The 19,825-nt window shown below is 46.8% G+C and overlaps 1 protein-coding gene and 1 pseudogene across 1 annotated transcript; one reads left to right on the top strand and one right to left on the bottom strand.

Annotated features, from left to right (window-relative positions):
• Positions 1-3,765: 3,765 nt before the first annotated feature.
• Positions 3,766-9,595, bottom strand: LOC142862343 (elongation factor 1-beta pseudogene; annotated as a pseudogene).
• Positions 9,596-11,317: 1,722 nt separating this feature from the next.
• On the top strand, positions 11,318-15,379 carry LOC142873284 (caprin-1). Its single transcript, XM_076006819.1, has one exon. The coding sequence runs from the start codon at positions 11,462-11,464 to the stop codon at positions 13,589-13,591; it is 2,130 nt and encodes a 709-aa protein (XP_075862934.1). The 5' UTR covers positions 11,318-11,461; the 3' UTR covers positions 13,592-15,379.
• Positions 15,380-19,825: the final 4,446 nt, after the last annotated feature.

The raw sequence follows: 19,825 nt of genomic DNA, 5'->3' as shown, positions 1-19,825 counted from the left end.
GGAGGTCCCCACGTAGGAAATAGATGCACCAGACCTCAATCCAATGTCCCACTGTCACAGCCCAGGCACACAATGGTTCTATCCCTACAAGGTTTCCTCATGTTACCCTTTTACAGCCACTCCCACCTCCCTATCACACCCCCACCCCTTCCCTAACCCCTGGCAACCACTAATCCTTTCTCGGTCTCTCTAATTTTGATATTTTAAAAATGATACATAAATGGAATTATGCAGTATGTAGCCTTTGAGATTGGCTTTTTCCACTAGGCAGAATTCCCTTGAGATTGCTTCAAGTTGTTGCAATTATCAGTAGTTTGTTCCTTTTTACTGCTGAGTTGAATTGGTATGGTATGAATGTGTTACTATTTGTTTAACCACACACCCATCAAAGGACATCTTGGTTATTTCCAGTTCTTGGCTATTACCCATAAAGCTGTTATGAACATTTATGCACAGATTTTTGTGTGAGCACAAGGTTTCATTTCTCTGGGTAAACGCCTGCTATGGTTTGAACGTCCCCTCCAAGACTCATGTTGAAATTTAATCCCCAAAGTGGCAGTATTGAGAGGTGAGCCCTTTAAGAGGTGATTGGATTCATTCATGAATTAATGGATTAATGGGTTATCACGGGAGGGGAATTAGTGACTTTATAAGAAGAGGAAGAGAGATGGAAGCTAGCAGGGCAGTGACGCCCTCCACTGCCTTGGAACACCACAGAGTCCCCACCAGCAAGAAGGCCCCAGATGGGGCCCCTCAGCTTTGGGTTTCCCAGCCTCCATAGCTGTAAGAAATAAATTTGTTTTGTTTATAAGTCACCCAGTTTCAGGTATTCTTTTATAATCAACAGAAAACAGACTAAGACAATGCCTAAGATTGCAATTCCTGTGTTACAGGATAATTGTGTGTGTATATATATATATATATATTTTTTTTTTTTTTTTTTTGAGACAGAGTCTCGCTTTGTTTCCCAGGCTAGAGTGAGTGCCATGGCATCAGCCTAGCTCACAGCAACCTCAAACTCCTGGGCTCAGGCAATCCTCCTGCCTCAGCCTCCCGAGTAGCTGGGACTACAGGCATGCGCCACCATGCCCGGCTAATTTTTCCTATATATATTAGTTGGCCAATTAATTTGTTTCTATTTTTATAGTAGAGACAGGGTCTCTCTCTTGCTCAGGCTGGTTTCGAACTCCTGACCTCGAGCAATCCGCTCGCCTCGGCCTCCCAGAGTGCTAGGATTACAGGCGTGAGCCACCGCGCCTGACCCCTATATTTATCTTTTTATGTAAATTCTTTAACATATTTAAATAGTTATTATTCTAGATCCCTTGTCTGTTACTCCCAACATCTGGGCCATCTGTGGTCTGCTTCTGTTGATTATTTCTTTTTGCCTGATGATGGGTCACATTTTCCTCCTCCTTCACATGTCTTGTAATGTTTTCAGTGTATGCCGGATGGAGGAATGAAAGCCCAGGCGAGAGTAAGGCAGATGATGTCCCCCCAGAAAGCACTGTCTTCTGTCTGGAAGCTCCAGCGAGGGGCGGCCCTCTTTACCTGCTCGAGGGTTGCTTTCTGTGGGAACCGAGGTGCAGCTTTGGTAGTTTCAGTCCACTTAGTTTCGAGCCTTGAGTGTGGTGTCCGGCCACTGCCTACAGTAGAGATGGTCTCCAAACAGGTGTCCGAGGAGATCTGGCAACTCTGAACATCATCCCCTAGAAGCGGCTGGACTTCTGAAGGACACCCTCTTCCCCAGGCCAACAACTGTCCGTCTCCAGGCCTTCCCTCCAGGAAGTCTTCCAGAACCACCAGGCTGTGTGAGGACCCTTCCTTCAAGCTTTTGCCACATTGCTCTGGGATGACCTGGGTTTGGGCTCTCCCCTGTCCCCTCCATCCCCCCCTGACACCACAGACGCTCCTTGAGAACAAGGACAGTGCCTCAGCCAAACCTATTTGTTTCACCTGGACAAATAGTGGTTGTGAGTTGGCTCAAAAGCTAACACTCAGTAAATATTTGTTTTTGTTTTTGTTTTTTTTTTTTGAGACAGAGTCTCACTCTGTTGCCTGGGATAGAGTGCCCTGATGTCAGCCTAGCTCACAGCAACCGCAAAACTCCTGGGCTCAAGCGATCCTCCTGCCTCAGCCTCCCAAGTAGCAGGGACTACAGGCATGCGCCACCATGCCTAGCTAATTTTTTCTATATATATATTTTTAGTTGGCCAATTAATTTCTTTGTAGTTTTAATAGAGACGGGGTCTAGCTCTTGCTCAGGCTAGTTTTGAACACCTGACCTTGAGCAATCCGCCCGCCTCAGCCTCCCAGAGTGCTAGGATTACAGATGTGAGCCACTGCACCTGGCCAGTAAGTATTTGTTGAATGAGCAAACAAACACATTTCTGGAGGAGTATGTTAGCAGAGGGGTGCTGGTCACCATGGCATCGTGAACGGGGCTTGCACTGGGCTTGTGGTCGAGCCCGAAGCACAGAGGGCCCTGATCAGAACCCCCAGTCCTTCTGATGAATGCGGCTCTATTAAGCAGTTATGAAAAAGAGACAGTAAAGCGATCAAATGCATGGGAACCAACATTGGCCTTGCTCTGCAAGTTCCAAGGATGGTTGTTATAGGGGGAGAAGCATATTTGGCGCATATCTAGATGGAACTAAGGAACTCCCTTGGGGAAGAAAAGAAGCTTTAGGTGTTGTCTTCCCATCACAGAGCCTGAATAAGAGTAGAGGTAAGCAGCAGGTGACACAGAGACGGCCTTCCTCACTGAGCAATGGCACATTGGCACCTACCCAGTGTCACTTTATAAGCTTGTTTCCAGCATGAAATCAGTACACATGCCAGAGTCATAAGCTGTATGTGATGAAAATGATGGTAGATGGGCCAACCGTTCTGCAGGAGAAAAGATGGTCCTCAAACCTGGATGAGGGTCCCAGGGAGTGGCTGTGAGTTCCTCTGGCACAGGAGACAGTAGCAGACACAGCCAGATGATGCCCACGTGAAATGGTGAGATATTGGCTTTCATGGAGGGACACGATGAGGACTAATGGGACACCTTTGACTTCAGAGGGTGATAAGAGTCATTCAAGGCCGGGCACGGTGGCTCACGCCTGTAATCCTAGCACTCTGGGAGGCCGAGGAGGAAGGATCGCTCAAGATCGGGAGTTCAAAACCAGTCGGAGCAAGAGTGAGACCCCGTCTCTACTAAAAATAGAAACAAATTAATTAGCCAACTAAAAATATATAGAAAAAACTAGCTGGGCATGGTGGCGCGTGTCTGTAGTCCCAGCTACTTGAGAGGCTGAGGCAGGAGGATCGCTTGAGCCCAGGAGTTTGAGGTTGCTGTGAGCTAGGCTGACACCACAGCACTCTAGCCAGGGCAACAGTGTGAGACTCTGTCTCAAAAAAAAAAAAAAGTCAGTCAAGTGAAAACTAGAAGGCAGGGCGGTTCCAGCAGAGGGGACAGCATGTGCAAATGCTAAGTGGCAAGAAAGTACTAAGTGTCTTTGAGGAAGTGAAAGGCAAGCGTGACCAGGGCATAGTAAGTGAAGTCAGGGGACCGTAAACAGGTGGGCTGGAGCCAGCTTAGCTACGTTGAGCATTCTAGATTTATTTCAAGGTGATGCTCTTGTGACCAGCCCCCTCAGCGAACAAATATCAATGACCCTTATATGATCCTCTCCCTTAACTAACTACTTGAACTTTTGAGGTGTTTCCCAGAAATGGTGGATTTTCTGCAAGACAGAGGAACTGAGATCTTGGGCAGAATTCTTTTTTTTTTTTTTTTTAATCTTTCAAGCTTTTATTTAAGTGCAATGATCCAAGATGGATTTTAGATCTTGTTGAAAGCAGCCACGTCCATGGACTGCACATAGTCCTCAAAAGCAGTGATCTGCTCCTCTAGCATGTCGGTTCCAACTTTATCATCTTCAACAACACACTGTATTTGAAGTTTTTAAATTCCATGTCCCACTGGAACTAGCTTAGAGGAGCCCCAGACCACGCCATCTGCTCGAAAGCTTCTGACACACCCCTCTAATTTTGCCATATCTGTCTCATCATCCCAAGGCTTCCCGTCTAATAAGATGGAAGACTTGGCAACAAGTGCAGGGTTTTTGGCTCTCTTTGATTCATACTGTGCAAGGCGTTCTTCCCTCGGTCTCTTTGCTTCTTGGCTTCCCTCCTCCTCCTCAGCTCCAAAGAGATCAATGTCGTCATCATCTTTACTCTCTGTAGCTCCGTTTCCTGTAGTGTCTTCCACATTAGCCAGGCCATATACTTGCCCAAAGCTTTCTTCACTCCTGGCAAGCTGGCCTTTTCCTTTTCATAAGGTTTGATGTGATTATACCAACGTAGAGCATGACACGAGTCGGCAGGCAGCGGGCCAGAGACTGCTTCAAATACTGCCACATCTGCTTGTAATGCCACATACCCCTCGCTGTAGCTCCTGTCCACCAGGTAATCATTGAGCACCTAGAGGCCGGCGGGGCTTTTCAGGTCTCCGGAACTCATGGCACCAGCTGTATGCTAGAGTGGGGCAGCAGCGGAAAAAAGGGGCGCAACATGATGGCACTAGGAAGGTAAAAGAGGAAAAGGTCATGGGCAGAATTCTTGATGAGATTCACAACCACCACCCCCACCTGTCCCCAAAGCACTTAGCCCCTTGATAGTGACACCACGACCTGCCCCAAGGCACATGGCCCCTCCTTTAAAAGCCCATGACCTCCTTTAGTTGGAGAGATGGATTTGAGGCAGCTTCTCCAGTTCTCTCAAGACATCTGTAGTATTAAAAATCCCTTTCTTCATTGGCAATGTTAGTTGTCTCAATAATTGGATCTTTGTGCAAGGAGCAACTGGACCTAGACAAAAACCCCCTTGTAAGTTCGACAACACTTCGTTTGCAGGTTCGAGAATGCTAACTGCAATGAACATTGGTTGATTAAACAAGTGAATGAGTGAATAGGTATTATATTATCAAGTAAAGAGATAATACACACAAGCATAAAAAAGGAGACCCAAATAATTCTATTTTTTGAAGAAGGAACAGCAAGACCTTCAACCAAGATGAGAGATGGTAAGCATTTCTTTCCTGGGCTGCACCATGAGAATTCAGAGGTTCCCAGCTGCAAGGGAAGCCTTCACTTTCCCAGAGCGGACCTGTTCCTTAATATAAGGTAAGGGTGAAGGGAAAGCTTCTCCGGCCACTAAAGGTTTGCTGAAAATAAGCTAACAAAAGGCAGAGTCATGGGAGAGAAGGGCATACAAAATGTATTAACGTGCATATGGACAGCTGAGCCAGACACAAAGCATGAGACTTGAAAAGGACCAGCTGATTGAGACTTTAACACTCTCTTCACCCAAGAACTCTACAGACTGGACGTGGGAGGCAGACTTTATTTTGTAAATGAGTCCCTTTGGAAGCTGTGTGGGACTGAAAGTGAGAGGCCCAATGAAACAAAGGTTCTGTCTTATTATGCAGATAAAGCCCCCCAGGTACTGGCTCAGAGCTTTCTTGGAAAGTCTGTTTGGGTGTGATGGTGACAGCCAGCATCTTCTCTTCTCAGGTGGTTCATTTTTCCTGGTTATTTGATGAGATTCCTAGGCAAAAGATCTTAAGACAATTCCATTTCTTTTGGAAAGTTCCTTGGTCAGGAGGAAATTCCAGAGCTGAAATACCATCCTTCTCTGAAACTGGAATAAATGGTGCGGCCAGAAGAAAATGAGATGGTGCTTAAGGAAAAGCACCTTAAGCAAAGGTAAGCTTAATTATGCAGATTTGAGCAGATGCCTTCTCCATTGATGAGACTCCCTAGTGATTTAGTCAGCCCTCTCTTCCTGGTGTAGAGAGGGAGACACCATTGTAAATGGAATTTCCTTTATAGATGTAAATTTCCCTTACAAAAGGCAATTTTTCAGAGCTTCTGTGTCTGCATTTTCTCTAAATATGTAGCTCAAAGCCAGCTCAGTGTGAGCCTGTAGACCCAGATACTCAGTAGGCTGAAGTAGGAGTATCACCTCAGCCCAGGAGTTTGAGGCCAGCCTGGGCAACATAGTGAGCCGCCATCTCTTTTAAAAAATCAACGCAAAATAATCAATATGCTAATGAAGTATATTTTGGGATAGCATATTCAGGTATCCTACAGTTATATTAATGTTTTGGGATGGTATGTCCTGAGGCCCAACACAAGGCATTCTCCTTTATCTCTGTGTCTTTCTCTCCTCTTCTTATAATAATACTGGGTCATATTGGATTTAGAATGTGAACTAAAATAAAGTCCTAAGCACCCCTCTGACTGAACGGACCCCTCTGGGCCAAGGGGACTCCAGAGAAACCTTGAGACTGAGTTCCCAGCCAAGACAGGATGGGAGGCTGGCCACACCTCATTATACCCCCTCCCTTGCTAGAAGCCATCAGGCTTTTTTCCTAAGGGCTAACCAGAAACCAATCTTGTGAGCCAGACCAGCATTCTTTCTTAATAATAGACCACCAGCCATGGAGTGGTTTTTAACCAGTCTACAGAGCCTGTACAGAAAGGGTTTTGTTTTGTTTTGTTTTTGAGACAGAGTGTTGCTTTGTTGCCCAGGCTAGAGTGAGTGCCATGGTGTCACCCTAGCTCACAGCAACCTCAAACTCCTGGGCTCAAGCAATCCTACTGCCTCAGCCTCCCAAGTAGCTGGGACTACAGGCATGCACCACCATGCCTGGATAATTTTTTCTATATATATCATTTGGCCAATTAATTTCTTTCTATTTATAATAGAGACAAGGTCTCGCCACCACGCTGGGCCCAGAGAGGGTTTTCATGGCCTCAGTTTCACCTGTTGACAGAGAGCAGCCATTTCTGAACGTGGACCCCTTACGAGGACATAAACCTCAATTGTACATGTTCATGTTTCTCATTTCATAAATATTTAAGACTCTTCCTATAGCTTGTTAAATATGTATATTTGGCCATCCTGCTCAGTCTAAATTCCTGTTCCCATTGTCCCTCCCTCAAAGCATGTGTTCCTGGCTTCTAGCCAGGCTCTGCTTTCCAACCTGTTGGAGTGACCACCCACAGGCTGCGACCCTTTATGCGAAATAAAGCTTTCTTTTCCAAATTTATAAATCTAGTGATTTTTCAGTTAACAAGAGCCCACCGGAGACCAGAATATGTCACCCCAAAATATGTCTCTTTGGCATAAGGATTATTGTGAGCTAATCATTAGTATTTGAGAAGCAGCAAACACAGGAGAAGTTCTGAAGACAGAGCATAAGTTTCCCTTTTGTAAAGGAAATCTCCACTTTTAAGGATGTCTCCCTGTCTGTGCCAGGCAGAGAAGGATGACCCTTAATCACAAGAAACTCTTATCAATGGAGAAGGCACTGACTTAATCTGCAGAACAAACCTTACTCTTGTTTGTCATGCTTTTCCCGGTCACCTCCCTTAGCTTGCCTCTCCATCCTCAGAAGCCCAAACCCCCTTTTCCTTTGGCCTAGGATGGCACAAAAGCCTGTGTCCTAAATACCCCTTCAAGTAACTTGTCCCTGAGTTTCTCCCATAGATATGAGACATATATGTTAATAAACTTCCATTCATTTTTCTCTTATTAATCTGTCTTTTGTTAGAGACCCAGCTGAGAAACTAGAAGGGTAGAAGAAAAAGATTTATTTTTTTCTCCCCTATACCTCATCTTAACTAATTACATCTACAAGACCCCAATTTCCAAATAGGGTCGCATTCAGAGTTTCCAGGAAGGACATGAATTTGGGGGCACACCATTCAACCCGGGACAGGTCTCCACTGCCTTTTTTGGTCTGATTTATCTAACTTCCTGCCTATGGTTCACTCACTCCACTCCCCACATGTCTCTTCAAGCAGGAATCTGACAGTCACCCTTGCGGAGATGCAAGTGGCAACAGGACTCTGGGACTCATTTGGAAAAGTGAAGTACTGATTTCTTGGTAAATGGTAAAATGAGCTCATTACCCCACCTTCTCCTCCCACCCCTTCCTCTCCTTCCTCTCCCCTTCTCTAGTCCCTAATCTCACGACACCCAGAATACTCGATGAAGGTCAGCAAATGCCACATCCCCCAACAAACAGGAGGAGGAACTGCTGACCGCACCCCAATGGCCTTCATGTTTTTCAGTGTGAAGTCCCATGTGGCCTTGCACTTGAACGTGGGAATCATCAGCTCTTGGAATCACCCGTAATGGGGACACTCGGTTACCTGAGTGGACATGGATTAAGACAGCCCCAAACACAGGCGGGGCCTGTGTGTCTGCTGTCTCCAGCAGGCCGCACAGAGGCCTGGGATGCAATGTGCACCTCTCGGGAGAGAATCTGTGTCTCTTCAAAAAGGGACAGGGTGACCCCAATTATGGACAAGCATTGTCATAAAACTATGCGCAAAGCCTACCTTGCACTCCAGGCAACAGACGCTGGACCTGTTTGTTACTCTCTCTCCCCCAAATTTCCGGAAGCTCCAAGTCTGCTAGTTCAGGTCCTCTGAGAAGCAGGGACCAAGATGGGACTGGCCACGCGAGAGATCTACTGGAGAAAATGCCTGTGTGGGAGAAAGGCGAGGAGTTGGCAGAGGTCGGGAGGACTGTCAGACTGCAATGTGGTCTGGCCCTGGGAAGGAGAGAAGTAAGGAGGGTCTCGGACTGCTGTTTAAGGAATCCACAGGTCACAGTCGCCTGTTGGTGCAGCCCTGCATCTCACAGGCACAGACCTGCCGTAGCATCCCTGCCATGCTCAGCCGAGGGCTGGGAGCAGGCATGGGAGGCATGGCCCCCTACACAGAGGCGGTGGTGGGTGCAGAGAGCAACGTCTGGGGTGTCCAGCAATCGCGCTCCCCGCAGTGGGAGGCCGGAGGGGCTGCCAGTGGGCCAGGAGGGCTGTGGCCCAGTCCCCTCCCTGCCCTGCCATCAGCGAGGCCCGTCCCAGCCCAGAGAGGTCAGTTCCCAAGTGGGCGGGGGCTGTGGAAGGGAGTCAGCGTCCCCACCCAGGCCTCCCTGCCAGCCTGGAGTGAGGGTCAGCCGGGACAGCCAGCCCCACAGCCAGCCAGGGACGATCAGGAGGCACTTTCACGTCAACGAGGATTGGCTGGCCTCAGAGGAAATGAAACCATGAAATCATTTTCAACACAAAAGGCCCATTTATTTTGACAAGGAAAAAAACAGTGGCTCCGACCAGTGTCAGACTTGGTGGGTGCGCTGTGGACATCTGTGATGTCCTGTGGCCCATCCGCAGTGCTCGGAATGCAGGGAACGAATCTCTTCCATGTTATGGAGTTTTCTTAAATGAACTTAAAGGATCGTGAGCATCTTGTAAAGGAATAAAACACCACACCAGCTGCCGGTCTGTTCAGCGCCTTCAGAGGAGGAAGGCTGGGGAATGTGCTGGCCTCCTGGTCCTGCTTGGTGGCAGAATTAAGGTACAAAAGCCATTTTTCCAGTAAGACAGGGTTGTAAAAATGTAAGTGTGATGTTCAGTCTCCAGGCCCAAAGCCCAGGAGGGTTGCCGCACTTGGTTTCTCTCCACGCTCCATCTGAACTTCTGCTGTCTTTGGTTCCCCAGTAGATTGAGCCAAATCGACCGAGAGTGACACAGAGCTTTGGCCTCAGGGCTGGGTTTTTATCTCCTAAATGGTTGGGGCTTAAAGAAAGGGAGGCGGGTGGGTGGGGAAGATGTCATCAGATGTGAGCTCAGGCAGACAAAAATAAACAGGGCGCTCTCTCTTCCTTCCTGTCTGTGGGGCTCGTGTCCTCCAAGTGGGGGTCACTTCCCCTCTGGGGCAGCAGATGGGGAACTGCCTGGCACCCCATCCTCAGTTCCCAGCGGCTTCTAGCGTTTTGCTAAACCTGCCCCCAAGCTGCGAGGAGCCTCTTGCAGTTCCCCACCCCAACCATGGGACTAATGGAAATGCCAGGGGACTTTCTTCTCTTCTATGTCACTTTACAAGTATAGCACAAATGTCCCCAAGTCCTCTGGTCTTGTGAAGTCACCCATTTCTTTATGACCCAAATACAATAGTTCCAGCCACTAATCTCATGAAACTGAGGAGCCATACAATCCCCTTCCCGCTGAAACTGGCCCTTCCCAGCTCACCAATAGCCTTCATGTTGCAAAGCCAACCCTCATCTTAGTTCCACAGGTAGGCTCTTCCCTCCATTCTCTTGCTGCCTCCCGGCTACTCTGCCTCAGCCTCATTTTCTGGCTCTTCCCCCTCTGTGACTCTCTGGGGCTTGGTCCTGGGCCCTCTATTGTCCTCTAACTACACCCTCTGCCCCGGTGAACTCACTCAGGCCCTTGTTTCAAAGCCAGTGGCTCTGGTCCGGCACGATGGCTCATGCCTGTAATCCTAGCACTCTGGGAGGCTAAGGCGGGAAGATTATTTGAGCTCAGGAGTTTGAGACCAGCCTGAGCAAGACCGAGACCCCATCTCTACTAAAAAAGTAGGAGGAGGCCGGGCACGGTGGCTCACGCCTATAATCCTAGCACTCTGGGAGGCCGAGGCAGGCGGAATGCTTGAGGTCAGGAGTTCGAAACCAGCCTGAGCAAGAGTGAGACGCCATCTCTACTATAAATAGAAAGAAATTAATTGGCCAACTAATATACATAGAGAAAATTAGCCGGGCATGGTGGCACATGCCTGTAGTCCCAGCTACTTGGGAGGCTGAGGCAGCAGGATTGCTTGAGCCCAGGAGTTTGAGGTTGCTGTGAACTAGGCTGATGCCACAGCACTCACTCTAGCCTAGGCAACAAAGCAACACTCTGTCTCAAAAAAATAAAAGAAAAGAAAAAAGAAAAGTAGAAAGAAATTAGCTAGATAACTAAAAATATATATAGAAAAGATTAGCATAGGCCAGGCATGGTGGCTCACGCCTGTAATCCTAGCACTCTGGGAGGCTGAGGTGGGCGGATTGCTCGAGGTCAGGAGTTCAAAACCAGCCTGAGCAAGAGCAAGACCCCATCTCTACTATAAATAGAAAGAAATTAATTGGCCAACTGATATATATAGAAAAAATTAGCCGGGCATGGTGGCACATGCCTGTAGTCCCAGCTACTCGGGAGGCTGAGGCAGTAGGATCGCTTGAGCCCAGGAGTTTGAGGTTGCTGTGACCTAGGCTGACTCCACGGCACTCACTCTAGCCTGGACAACAAAGCGAGACTCTTGTCTCAAAAAAAAAAAAAGAGGCTGCCCCGGGGCGGGCGGGCAGGCCGGGCCGGCGGCTCGCGCGGGGGAGGGGCGGGCCGGGGGGCGGCGCGGGGCCGGCCGGGGCGCCCAGCTGGCGGGTCGCGCGCGCGCCCGCGCACTCTTCCTGCCCCCGAGGCGCGCACCGGCCCCCACCCCCACCCGCTCGCGCAGGCTCCCGCCCGCTGCGCGTTTTGTCCCGCGTCTCGCCCCGTCCGTCTCCTGACTGGCCGCTCTTGTCCTTCCTCCCGCTTTTTCTTCTCTCCCCTTACGGTCTAAAGATGCCCTCGGCCACCAGCCACAGCGGAAGCGGCAGCAAGTCGTCCGGACCGCCACCGCCATCGGGTTCCTCCGGGAGTGAGGCGGCGGCGGGGGCCGGGGCAGCTGCGCCGGCTTCTCAGCACCCCGCAACCGGCACCGGTGCCGTCCAGACCGAGGCCATGAAGCAGATTCTCGGGGTGATCGACAAGAAACTTCGGAACCTGGAGAAGAAAAAGGGTAAGCTTGATGATTATCAGGAACGAATGAACAAAGGGGAAAGGCTTAATCAGGATCAGCTGGATGCTGTATCTAAGTACCAGGAAGTCACAAATAACTTGGAGTTTGCAAAAGAACTACAGAGGAGTTTCATGGCATTAAGTCAAGATATTCAGAAAACAATAAAGAAGACAGCACGTCGGGAACAGCTTATGAGAGAAGAAGCTGAACAGAAACGTTTAAAAACTGTACTTGAGCTGCAATATGTTTTGGACAAATTGGGAGATGATGAAGTACGAACTGACCTTAAACAAGGTTTGAATGGAGTGCCAATATTGTCTGAAGAAGAATTGTCATTGTTGGATGAATTCTACAAGTTAGTAGATCCTGAACGGGACATGAACTTGAGGTTGAATGAGCAGTATGAACATGCCTCCATTCACCTGTGGGACTTGCTGGAAGGGAAGGAAAAATCTGTATGCGGAACTACCTATAAATCTCTAAAGGAAATTGTTGAGCGTGTTTTTCAGTCAAACTACTTTGACAGCACCCATAACCACCAGAATGGGTTATGTGAGGAAGAAGAGGCAGCCTCAGCACCTGCAGTTGAAGACCAGGTAGCTGAAGCTGAACCTGAGCCAGCAGAAGAATACACTGAACAAAGTGAAGTTGAATCAACAGAGTATGTAAATAGACAATTTATGGCAGAAACACAGTTCAGCAGTGGTGAAAAGGAGCAGGTAGATGAGTGGACAGTTGAAACAGTTGAGGTGGTAAATTCACTCCAGCAGCAAACTCAAGCTGCATCCCCTTCAGTACCAGAGCCTCACTCTCTGACTCCAGTGGCTCAAGCAGATCCCCTTGTGAGAAGACAGCGAGTACAAGACCTTATGGCACAAATGCAGGGGCCCTATAATTTCATACAGGATTCAATGCTGGATTTTGAAAACCAGACACTTGATCCTGCCATTGTATCTGCACAACCTATGAATCCAACACAAAACATGGACATGCCCCAGCTGGTTTGCCCTCCAGTTCATTCTGAATCTAGACTTGCTCAGCCTAATCAAGTTCCTGTACAACCAGAAGCTACACAGGTTCCTTTGGTTTCATCCACAAGCGAGGGATACACAGCATCTCAACCTTTGTACCAGCCTTCTCATGCTACAGAGCAACGACCACAAAAGGAACCAATTGATCAGATTCAGGCAACAATTTCTTTAAATACAGACCAGACAACAGCATCATCATCCCTTCCTGCTGCTTCTCAGCCCCAGGTGTTCCAGGCTGGAACAAGCAAACCGTTACATAGCAGTGGAATCAATGTAAATGCTGCTCCATTCCAATCCATGCAGACGGTGTTCAATATGAATGCCCCTGTTCCTCCTGTTAATGAACCAGATACTTTAAAACAGCAGAATCAGTACCAGGCCAGTTATAACCAGAGCTTTTCTAGTCAACCTCACCAAGTAGAACAAACAGAGCTTCAGCAAGAACAGCTTCAAACAGTGGTTGGCACTTACCATGGTTCCCAGGACCAGTCGCATCAAGTGACTGGTAACCACCAGCAGCCTCCTCAGCAGAACACTGGATTTCCACGTAGCAGTCAGCCCTATTACAATAGTCGTGGTGTATCTCGTGGAGGCTCCCGTGGTGCTAGAGGCTTGATGAATGGATATCGGGGCCCTGCCAATGGATTCAGAGGAGGATATGATGGTTACCGCCCTTCATTCTCTAACACTCCAAACAGTGGTTATACACAGTCTCAGTTCAGTGCTCCCCGGGACTACTCTGGCTATCAGCGGGATGGATATCAGCAGAATTTCAAGAGAGGCTCTGGGCAGAGTGGACCACGGGGAGCCCCACGAGGTCGTGGAGGGCCCCCAAGACCCAACAGAGGGATGCCGCAAATGAACACTCAGCAAGTGAATTAATCTGATTCACAGGATTATGTTTAATCGCCAAAACACACTGGCCAGTGTACCATAATATGTTACCAGAAGAGTTATTATCTATTTGTTCTCCCTTTCAGGAAACTTATTGTAAAGGGACTGTTTTCATCCCATAAAGACAGGACTATAATTGTCAGCTTTATATTACCTGGATATGGAAGGAAACTATTTTTACTCTGCATGTTCTGTCCTAAGCGTCATCTTGAGCCTTGCACATGATACTCAGATTCCTCACCCTTGCTTAGGAGTAAAACATAATATACTTTACAGGGTGATAAATATCTCCATAGTTATTTGAAGTGGCTTGAAAAAAGCAAGATTGACTTTTTTGACATTGGATAAAATCTACAAATCAGCCCTAGAGTTATTCAACGGTAATTGACAAAACTAAAATATTTCCCTTGAAAGGAAGATGGAAGGAGTGGAGTGTGGTTTGGCAGAACAACTGCATTTCCCAGCTTTTCCAAATTGGATCACTGAACGTTTAGGTGCATACCAAATTACACATGGGTCCTTAATCACACATATAAGGCTGGCTAACAGCTTTAAACAGCACTGTTCATCTGGCCAAACGACTGTGGTTAAAAACACATGTAAATTGCTTTTTAACAGCTGATACTGTATACAACAAAGCCAAAATGCAAAATTAGGCTTTGATTGGCACTTTTTGAAAAATATGCAACAAACATGGGATATAATCTGGCCGCTTCTGTACTTAATGTGAAGTGTTTAGATACCTTTTTGAATACTTAACAGTTTTTTTTAGACAATGACTTTTGTAAGGATTGGTAGCATATATCATTCCTTATGACATGTACATTGTCTGTCACTAATCCTTGGATCTTGCTTTATTGTCACCTAAATTGGTACAGGTACTGATGAAAATCTCTAGTGGATAATCGTAACACTCTTGGTCACATGTTTTTCCTGCAATTTGAAAGTTTTTTTAAAAGGAAAAGATATCAAATGCCTGCTGCTACCACCCTTTTAAATTGCTATCTTTTGAAAAGCACCAGTATGTGTTTTAGATTGATTTCCCTGTTACAGGGAAATGACAGTCAATAGTTTCAGTTCTGATGATATAAGCAAAACAAATAAAACATGTTTATAAAAGTTGTATCTTGAAACACTGGTGTTCAACAGTTAGCAGCTTATGTGATTCACCCATGCAATGTTAGTGTCACAAAGTTTCTGGTTATTTCCAGCAGCCATTGCTCTAGTACTTGCACTTATATTTTGTCTATTTAACCCTAATTGAATTCTCCTTTTTTCATGGAGGCATTTATATTCAAAGTGGTGAATCCTTCCCTTAGATGCATAGGGAGAGTCTCAAGTTTGATGGAAAATGGACAGTTGAGTAGTGACTTAGCCTTATGTACTATGTTGGAATTTGTGCTAGCAGTTTGAGCACTAGTTCTGTGTGCCTATGAACTTAATGCTGCTTGTTGTCCCATTCCACTTTGACTTCATGGAGAATTAATACCACCTATTAAGCAAAGGCTACTAAGTTAATGGTATTTTCTGTGCAGAAATTAAATTTTATTTTCAGCCTTTAGCTAAGGAATTTTTCCAGTAGGTGCTCAGTTACTTAAAAGCAAAACTATTCTCAAACATTCATCACTAGACAACTGGAGTTTTTGCTGGTTTTATAACCTACTAAAATCCATAGGCTGTTGAACATTCCACATTCAAAAGTTTTGTAGGGTGGTGGGGTACGGGGGGATCTTCAATGTTTATTTTAAAATAAAATAAAGTAAGTTCTTGACTTCTCTCATGTGTGGTTGTGGTACATCATATTGGAAGGGTTAATCTGTTTACTTTTGCAAATGAGTATTTCTTTTGCTAGCACCTCCCCTTGCGTGCTTTAAATGACATATGCCTGGGATGTACCACAACCATATGTTATTTGTATTTTAGGGCTGTATAAAAGATTCGTGGTTTACTGGGTAATCCCTAAAAGATGTATGCTTGCAATCCTCTATAAAACTAAATTTGCTATCTCTGTAGAAAATAATTCCATGACATTTACAATCAAAATTGAAGTAAATAAGTTCTTTATATAGCAATCTCTATGAATCAGTTCAGATTGGATGGGGGAGAAAAGCCTTCTAAGTTTCAAATGTCTATGCATTAGTGCATATGTTGCATATGTGTACAGGTGTTCATAGTTTGATTATTTCTTTGTATGTTTTTATAAGAATTGTTCTTTTCAAAGTACTATAATTTTATTTTGGCATTCTACTATCACAGTTTAAATGTAAACCTTTTATGTCTCAATTCAGACCATATTTTTTAAAGGAGTGCCTCAGGGGGCAGATAACTTTCCAAAATGTCCCATTAAGATCTGAATCTTGGTACTAAGTATTCTGTATAATATGTGAATGGTTGTCCTAGCTCCAGAAGGCCTTTTGTTTGGTCAAATGCGTATTTTAGCAGAATTGCAAGGAAATGATTGTCACATGTCACTATAGCCTCTTGTAGCAAGCCCACATATAAAATACTTTTGTACATGCACAATATCAATCATCTCACGTGGATAATGAAACTTCTTTTTTAAAGCTTTAAAAAAAAAAAAAGAAAGAAAGAAAGAAAAGATTAGCAGGGCATAGGGGCGCAGTAGTCCCAGCTACTCGGGAGGCTGAAGCAGGATTGCTTGAGCCCAGGAGTTTGAGGTTGCTGTGAGCTAGGCCGACGCCATGGCACTCTAGCCCAGGCAACAGAGTGAGACTCTGTCTCAAAAAAAAAGCCAGTGGCTCTGAATTTCTTGTCCAGGCAGATCGCCCCTGTGGCCAATCAGCAGGCTTCTGCACCTCTCCTCTTATTGTCTCCCTCCAACCTGTTTCTCCCCAAATCTGTTCCATTTCAGTAAATGGTCCAGCACCTGTCACGCAAGCCTCCCAGAAGCTCAAACAAGAAACAAGAATTCTCCTTGACCCCCACTTTCCCTTATCCCTACATCTCTGCCCACAGCCCCTGTCCGCCCCAGCTCCCAGCATGTTCTGAGTCTATCCACTGCTTTCTGGCTCCTGTGTCACCTGCCTGACCTCAGCCCCATCACTCTGCTGTGCTACTGGAGCCCTTCTCAACACCTCCCAGCCTAGGATAATAGTAAATGTGTACTTGGTCTTTGCACCTGGTCCTAGCACAGAGCTCTGAAAATCCTAGGAATTTTCGAGTGATAGGACCATCTTTTGTTCTTCACAAGCCTCTCTCAACTCCACTTGAGTTTATATTGATGAGATGACTCTGGTAGGGAAGTGGGGGCTGGTGTCTAAAAGACCAAGCAGTGATTAGAGTATTGGAGCTGTCAGCCCATCCCCAGACCTCCAGGGAGGGGAGAGGTTTAGGTGTTGATTTCAATGACCAATGGCCAATGATCTGATCAATCATGCCCACAGTAATGAAACTGTCACCAACCTCACTGTTCTTGGTCCCGAGTCAATAGAAATGGTCACAAGACTGAAAAGGGAATTGATACAGGCAAGGCTTTATGGTGGGGCATCTTTTGCTTGAACAAAAGGGAGACAGTGCTGGTCACGGAGCAGCCAGACTTGTTCTCTGAACAAATGGCTGGGGAACTCTTAAAGGGTAGAGAGGGAAAGTTTGACGCCAACATTGACATCATAGCATGTAGATGTGGAGTTTTGTTGGCAGCTGCCCTTTTGGTGACCATATTTTTTCATCCATTGCATGTCTCATTAGCATGTTAAATTTCCACCCTTGGGTGTCGTGGCCCATTTACAGAACAGAGGATGAACACAGAACACAAACGCAGAACACAGAGAAAAATGCAGACACACGTACAAAGGGTTGACTCAAGTAATAATACACTGGGTCAGTTTTATTTTTATACTCTAAAAGATTAAAGTTAGTTCCTTGTACGTAACCACCCAGGCATGGCAGTGATAGCCATAAATTCTGGAATGCATAGCCTTAGGGAAGCAAATATCCCCTGACTCAAAATTTCAAGGTGGTTGCTCTAAGCACTAGGCATAGATCATGGACCTAGATTAGCAAGGATGGGCAAGGCAAGTCATAGGGGGCATTTCTCATCCCAAGCTTCTCTTAGGGTGACCTCCTAAGATCTTCAGCTGAACCCTGGAAGCTGTGCCTGGCTTACGTTGCCCCTCCCTTGAGGGGTCTTACCCGTCATTGACTAACCAGCCATCTTATGGGGTGTACGCAGCAATCACAGGAACAATGTGTTTATTGTGTGGCCTCCAGACCCCCAATGCTGTGGGGTGGGGTAGCTCTTGCTTACTTGCAACTCAGGTCCTTTGTTATGCCTCTAGGCAACAGCCTTGTTTATCACAAGGACCTTGTCTGGAGCACGTTACTTTCAAACACTCTGGGCAGAACATGTACATTACTCACTAACTTTAATTCTTAAACTAGGAAAATATGTGTCAGTCCCCTACACTTGGGTGTGATTTTTAGCATTAAAATGAGGCAAGAGGTCTATGAGCACTCAACTTTGGGCTTCCTCTTGGCAGGAACCAGTTTGTGCTGGCTTTGACTGGGGCCAAGGGACCCCTGCTCCAATGATTGCCACATCCTGTTAAGGAAAGCAGAACTACCTTCTAGTGAAGCTGGGTGTTAATCATTTTCCAAGCTTTTGCTCCGTATTGGAAGCAGACTTAAGCTTTGGCTCAAGGCTCAGTCAGGTAGCCAAAGTCCACCTTCTATACTATCTCAAAACCTCCATATAAACCCCTAAAAACTGGGATTCAGAGAGCTTCCGGGTTGGTGAGCGTGTCCGTGTGCTGGGAGGGGTGGTGTGCCTGGAGGGGGCACAGGTCCGCACCCCCAACATTAAGCATCCCTTCCATCTGGCTGTTGCTATGTTGGATCCTTTACAATAAACGGGTAGAAGTCACTGAAGTGTTTTCCTGGGATCCGTGAGTCATCCTAGCCAATTGTTGAATCTCAAGAGCGGGCCATAGGAACCCCCAAGTTGGTAGCCAAGTCAGATGGAGGTGCAGGTAGCCTGGGGGCCTAGGACTTGTGCCTGGCGTCTGAAGTGGGTCAGTCTGGTGGGACTGAGCCTTCAGTCTGTGGGATCCGTGCCAACTCCAGAGAGTGTCACAATTGAATTGAATTGTTGGATGTGTAATTATCACCAGAGAATTGGAGACTCGCTTAGTGTGGAAAGACCATACATTTGATGTCAGCAAAAAGACGTCACAACCAGCTTCCTTCTCAGCAGCCAACCCCACTCCCAGGCCCGTTCCTCACATGGTGGCTGCGGTCATCTTTTCAGAGCTCAGCTCAGGTCAGGCCACCCCCTGCTCACCGCTCCCCAGCAGCTGACAGTGAGACCTGCCCCAGCCCTGTCCCCGTCAGTCCCCCACCCTGCTCTTCCTGCTCCCACCACACCGGCCCTGCCCACCCTCCCCTCTGCAGGACTGTCCCTCCCTCCCCAGTGCCTGGCATTTCTCAGCCTTCAAAACTCCCTCAAATGTTACCCCCCTAACAGGTTCCCTGAAAATTCCTGACTCTGTAATCAGCTCCATGAGCAAAGAAGAAGTGACCCCCCGTCCCCATGCATGTGTTCCCTGTCGCTTTCTTATGCTTTGGATTTCCAGGCCCATAGTGTTCAATGACCAGAACATTATAGTCTTTCTATTTAGCGAAACTTTTTACCTTTTGAGTTGTTTCCCAGAAATGGCAGATTCTTCGCAGGATAACAACACAGAGACTCACTGCTCGTCGCTAACCTGTGACTGCTGAGTTAGACCTTCTGCATGTGTTGACTTCAACACAACCTGCCCCGATGCAGGTAGGTGCCTTCCTAACACCTCACAAAAATCCCTGCCCTCAGTTGGTCGGGGAGATAGATTTAAGGCAGTTCTCCCATCTTCCGGCTGGTGTTATCCATAATCAATTCCCTTTCTTCCTTGGCAATCCTTGTTGTCGCACTGATTGGCTTTCTGTGTAGACCCATGGAACACTCTTGTGGGTTAAGTAACAATTTTATTTTATGGAGACCTGTTAGCTCCCCGTTTTCTTAATCTCCTCCTGGTAGACCATGTGTGTGTGTTTGTGGTGGGGGCAGCGCTAACTGTTTATAACCAAAAGCCTGCCTGTTTTCATAGAAGTTGTCATAGCCCAAACTGCCATTTGCCCAGGGGCCTCACCCTTAGCAACACACAATATCGGCTGAGCAATTAAATGACACTTGTCTGCAGCTACCAAATCTCCAACCGAATTCTTTGG

The sequence above is a fragment of the Microcebus murinus genome, chromosome 1, assembly GCF_040939455.1.
Source record: "Microcebus murinus isolate Inina chromosome 1, M.murinus_Inina_mat1.0, whole genome shotgun sequence".
NCBI lineage: Eukaryota > Metazoa > Chordata > Mammalia > Primates > Cheirogaleidae > Microcebus > Microcebus murinus.
The sequence above is the reverse complement of the archived record's forward strand: the minus strand, read 5'-3'. Positions and strand labels throughout refer to the sequence as shown.

Coding starts and splice junctions, on each gene's coding strand:
- LOC142873284 (XM_076006819.1), top strand. CDS start 11,462: ATGCCCTCGGCCACCAGCCACAGCGGAAGCGGCAGCAAGTCGTCCGGA.